Source organism: Trichogramma pretiosum, unplaced genomic scaffold (assembly GCF_000599845.2).
Source record: "Trichogramma pretiosum strain Unisexual culture from Peru unplaced genomic scaffold, Tpre_2.0 scaffold229, whole genome shotgun sequence".
NCBI classification, from domain to species: Eukaryota; Metazoa; Arthropoda; class Insecta; order Hymenoptera; family Trichogrammatidae; genus Trichogramma; species Trichogramma pretiosum.
Genome location: NW_019641561.1, coordinates 7,477 through 13,203, shown reverse-complemented (window position 1 = coordinate 13,203; position 5,727 = coordinate 7,477). Strand labels below are relative to the sequence as shown.

At 31.8% G+C, this 5,727-nt stretch overlaps 1 protein-coding gene across 1 annotated transcript; it reads left to right on the top strand.

The window, feature by feature from the left end:
* Window positions 1-1,524: 1,524 nt before the first annotated feature.
* Window positions 1,525-5,380, top strand: LOC111693550. Its single transcript, XM_023458357.1, has 5 exons — window positions 1,525-2,957; window positions 3,025-3,510; window positions 3,615-3,833; window positions 3,914-4,088; window positions 4,750-5,380. Exons 1-5 carry the CDS (start codon window positions 2,757-2,759, stop codon window positions 5,043-5,045), a joined length of 1,377 nt encoding a protein of 458 aa, XP_023314125.1. The 5' UTR covers window positions 1,525-2,756; the 3' UTR covers window positions 5,046-5,380.
* Window positions 5,381-5,727: the final 347 nt, after the last annotated feature.

Sequence of the window (5,727 nt, the reverse complement as noted above, 5' to 3'; positions counted from 1 at the left end):
CCCCCCCCCCCCCCCTTCCACTCCACCTCTATCGCCCGGCCTCTCTGTGCATTCTATCGCGCGCGACATTGTCGTCGTCGTCGTCCATGTCGTAATCGCCGTTATCGCTGCTCTCGTCGCGTCCTTCTTCGACGTCGTCGTCGGGGAGCGCTTCTTTCGTGGCTGGCGCACTCCCGCTGCTTCCGCGCACGCCGTTCCTCCGCGATCCATTGTCGCGCCTGTGCGCAACGGCCTCGTCGCACAGTGGTCGGAAAAGTATTGAAAATGCACTAAACCTCAGTGTCAAGCGTATGAGGCACCAATCGAAAATCTAGACATGGTTTTAGATTCGGAAAACCATGACGAATCTAAAACCGTTTCCGTTTTTTATTTAGCTATAACCATACTCTATGAAAAATAATAGGACCGCAAAATGAATTTATTTAAAATTAGTTCATAAAAATTAGTCGCTGAAATCATTCCGATTACATTCAATAAAACATCTTTAGAATGGGTTTTGCGTGCCAATGTGATGAACACATGTCAAAATAAGTGTCTTAAAAAGTTCACGCATATGGATAAATAAATTTTAATTGTTTATAAATTATTATTAACATAAGTCAATGAAATCTGAATTGATCGATATTCCTCATTGGATCGATGATTATCGTCAAGTTTTCATCATCGAGAAAACGAATGAAATGTTTTGACAAAATCAAATTGTTTAAATAAATTGTTTATTAAAATTGCTTAAGTTTAAACAAATAGTTGTTTAAACAAATAGTGTAAATAAATTGCTTGAATGAACAACTTTGAAAAATAAAATTTCTGGTAACACGAACTAATTTTTTCGACAAAATAATTAATTAATGATTTGTTTAAACAATTTTATTAAACAATTTGTTTAAACAATTTAATTAAGCAACTCACTTCAACAAATTTTCAAAGCAAGAAACATTTTAAATACAATTTTTGGTAACAAAAATATAATTTTTAAATAAATTTTATTTGTTCAAACAAATTGATTGCATAAAAAATTTCAGTTAAAAGGTAATTGTTAAAATCTCAAATAAAATCCAAATCTATAAATGAACTGGCTCTCAAACGATACACAATGCTGCACTTATTAACTTATAAATAATTATCAACAATTTTTATTGTTCAACTACTAATGCTGTCATTTTATTTAAGTGCTAAGTTGCTTTACTCGATTTTTATAAATATACGTTTATAATTGATAAACTATCATAGTTTATCAATTATAAACGTATGGTGAGTATATTTAAAGTATGAATAAACAAATCAATAAATAAATTAATGTATAAACAAAGTAACCCAAGTAACATTATTTCGTTAAACATCATTTCGTTTCTTTTGTCATGAAGTATTAGTAGTCTTTATTAAACTTGTATTATTTTTGTGTTAGATTGTACGATTGCGAAATACACTCGTATGTACATTTTGGACAGTCTCTATATATTATATATACATAGCCGATATTGATACTAGATTTATATACATATACGTATATATATATAGAGAGAGAGAGATAGATCATGTATAACGAGGTTGCTTCTTATTGCTGACATAAACAGATAGAAGCCGCAGACACTATCTTTTTATGTACCCCACAGTGCATATGTCAACAAACCTATTGTATACGAATATCGAGCAAATTTCGATGTTCCTTCGCATGGTAAACAAAGTCAGGAGAAGAGAATTATACAGTTTCTTTATACATGTAGGTACCTGTCACCGAATGTATGCTCTTGTTTACAAATATGCACGAGTGACATATTAGTTTTTTTTCGATCGCAGAGTCTCTTTTACCCCTTTGAGACATTAATGACTGTGTACACAGTACTCAATCAGTGTCTTCCCAGCTTTGAGCTTGCACATATACTAATATTCGCTCCGTAAAAATTATAAAAGTGCAATAATGCATCTTTTTTCAATAAGTAATCGTGACCTAAGTTTCATATTACGGGATGATATGAGTAAAACATTTACGGAACAACTCCAAATTTTATCAGATTCGTTGATACAAATGTATGATGACATTAACTTTACCGATTCACACAAGGAGCAGTTAAGCAAAAAACTCGGATACAATTTTTTGAATAACTTCAGAAAAAGAGTGCGCGAACTTAATAAAAATGATAAGAATTACTTTCAATTCATCAAGAAATTCGGATCTTGGTGTAATAGTGCATTTGTGTTTAAATACGATGAAAGAGATGTAATTGATGTTGACGTTGGCATCGATGTCGGTAAGTGTTACTTATTTAAATGATGCTTGAGAGATTGTTTTCTTTTATGAAGAAGCTGAACTATTTATGCTTTTGTTGTAGTGGAATGTTCAAGCTCATATTCACCGATGTTGAATAGTGTATATTTATACGAACGTGTTATAGTTTGTGTGAATTTCTATATAAACGCGCACTATGTAAGAGCTTTTTTGGTTTATTTTCAGCTTGTATAAACGATCGTATGCATTTTAAAATCGTGTAAGCTCTTACGATTGCGCGTAAGATCTGCACGCACTAAGACTTATTGAGTTAAATTCAATTGAAAAATACGAGTTTATTGTTTTCTTTTCTAATTGTTTTTTTTTAGATCCTGCAGTAAATATTGGTGGGCGACCGGAAATACCTTACGCTTTGTGCAGTGATAGAACGAAGAAAAAAAAAATATCTGAACTTGCAAACGCATTAAGCATCGACGAATTGTGCGAAATTTTAAAAAAAAAACTTAAACAAGATAATAATTTATCAGGCATGCAGTTAGTCGACTGCATCTTTGATAGTGACTGCGCTAAAAAAATTATTAATTTTATCAATAAGCCAGAGCCACGATCATTGACATGTGATGAGGCTTTAGCATTGCTCATCGAAAACCGTTTAACTAAAGAAAAATATAATAATTTAAGAAAAAGTGCTATCGAAGTTGGGCATCACCTGTATCCCTCATACGAGAAGGTTCGTAATTATCACAAGTCTTTTGAATAAAGTACATCTTATCTTTCCTATTTTTAAATGTACGCAGGTCCTCGAAGCGAAAAAAGCGACATATCCGAGCAATATCTACGTCAGTGAAACAATATGCCGAGTGCCACTTGAAGACTTACTACACCATACAGTAAGGAGGCTGTTGATGGCTCTAAATTTAGATTTTTCAGGAGAAAATCGGCAACTTAAGTTTATTGGAAAGTACGGCTTCGATGGCACCAATACTAAAAGTTACAAACAAAAATCTGATAACCCAGAAGCTTTTTGTAATAGTGCTTTTTGCACATCGTTTGTTCCGTTACAATTGGTGGACCAAATCACGAATGAAGTATATTGGTTTAATCCAAGACCGTCCTCGACTCGATTTTGTAGACCTATAAAAATTTCATTCGAAAAAGAGACCGCACAAACTGCAAGAGATGAAGAAACTGATTTGAATAAACAAATAGAAGTGTTACGAAATTTTCAGTACGAAAATGCAAATATTTCTTTTGAATTGCATTTAACTATGATTGATGGCAAAGTAAGTTTTTTTTGTTATTAAAATTTGTGCAAACATAAAAAATTGTATACATGTATACCGATATTTACATTTTCCTATTGAACTTCGATTTTTTTGTTTATCAGGTCTGTAGTGCCCTAAATGAGACGTCCAGCCTAACGTGTTTTGTATGCGAATTAACAATTTCGCATTTTAACGACTTAGAAAAATTACGTGATATACCAATTAATGTTAATTCGTTGAAATATGGGTTTTCAATCTTGCACGCTCACATACGATTCATGGAATTAGTTTTACATGTTTCGTATCGTTTAGCCGTGCCAAAAAAAAAAAGACAATGGAAAGTAAGTTGACAGTGGTTTATCCAACTTTCATTCTGTCATTCATTTTCAATTTAAAATATCATTTACTCTTCTTAACGAAGATGAACGACAAAACACGACCTATCATAGATAAAAAAAAAAAGAAGATACAAGACGAATTGCGTAGTGCTTTGGGAATCACAGTAGATGCTCCAACACAAGGCTCTGGGAACACGAATGATGGGAATACTGCACGAACATTTTTCTCTAAAATTGATATCGTTGCGAAAGTTACAGGTTCGATCAAAATAATATTTACTGTCTGGAACTCCTGTCAAGTTTAGATTTTTCAGAATTCACGCTTATTTCGTATGTTTACAACATTTCTAGCTCGGTTGAGAGTGTCAAAAGGAAAAAATTGCTAGGGAGCTTTTGTCTGTAAATTGTTCAAACTTTTTGATTAAATATACATAAAAAAAAATTGATTCCTTTGAAAAACTAATACTATACAGAGAAACGTAAAAGTTAAAAGTTGATCGAGTTGTTATTTTTAAATATAATTTTTCATTATTTCTGTATGTTTTGATAATCTAAAATATTTCATGACCGTTAGACTTGTAAGCTCTTTACGAAAAGTTAGGAGGTATGTGTTGACATTCCAGAAAGCTCAGTGACTTTTTTGGCGGTGATAATGTTCTGGATATCAATCAATTATGTTTCGAATTTTATGCTTTTCTGTATAAAACATAGCTTCCTAAGTAATCAAATTATTTAAATGTTTTTAATTCAGAAATTTTGGAAAATTTCCATTAATAAAGCTCTTAAGCCCATATTTACTAATGTAAGCTTGAAAATTTTTAAATATTCGCAATGTGCACGAATTTTGGAAAATGCAAACTACAGACTTTTGAAAAGAGAAAGGACTTAATACAAATTTTTATATTTATTACATTTTTAGGATTTAATGCTGTACTTCTTAATAGATTCAAAGTGATCTTAGCAGTTATATCGTGTCAGAGAAAAATCAATACATCTGCATTCAAAGAATATTGTTGGAATACGGCAGTGATGTACACGAAATTGTATGAATTTTATTATATGCCAACATCGGTGCACGTGATATTGATTCATGGTTATCAAATAATGGACCACTTGCTTCTGCCTATTGGGTTATTGTCCGAAGAAGCACAAGAGACGAATAATAAAAATTTCAAATATTATCGACAATTCATGTCTCGAAAAGATACTCGGTAAGCACAATTTTACGCATTCATACAAATTAAAACTCTCTACCAATCCCAGAAGATTAAGCAATTTCACATATTCGTATGTATAATGACATTGAACTGTATAATTACCCAGAAAAGCTCAACTTGATCGAGTAAATATTAAAAAATTGGGGTCTCGCACAACTTTACACAATCCAAATAGACATGCGATTGATATTCACATTACTGTACACTAAATTAATTGTATTATTACAGAGAACATACTAATGAAGATACATTTAACCGTCTACTTGCAAGCTCGGATCCTTTCATCACTCTATCGCGAGCAATGCCGAAAAAAAAAATTGAAAATCTAACGGAAGAAATGAAGCAGCTTCTTATAATGGATATCGACGATAATACTGATCGCGATACCGATATGGAATTTATTGAATAAAACAATATCACTTGGTAAGTGATGATTATTTTTTTGTTTTCCTATCATCTATTTATTAATTTTATTTTACGTAGGTATTTTCTGTTTTATTCGTCGAACAATTAAAATTAAAGGGTAAGTTCTGTTATAGAATTGATTTTCAAGTCAGATAGACACCAAAAATTAGTTAATTTTCAAATTATATCTGTTTGTTGATACATGAAATGTATAAATTATGTTTAGTTTTTTAATGTTTTTGTTAACAAATATAATGACAGTATTAGTAGTTGGA

Coding starts and splice junctions, on each gene's coding strand:
- LOC111693550 (XM_023458357.1), top strand. CDS start 2,757: ATGCAGTTAGTCGACTGCATCTTTGATAGTGACTGCGCTAAAAAAATT. Junction 3,511..3,614: donor TAACTATGATTGATGGCAAA/GTAAGTTTTTTT, acceptor TTTGTTTATCAG/GTCTGTAGTGCCCTAAATGA. Junction 4,089..4,749: donor TATCGTTGCGAAAGTTACAG/GTTCGATCAAAA, acceptor TTACATTTTTAG/GATTTAATGCTGTACTTCTT.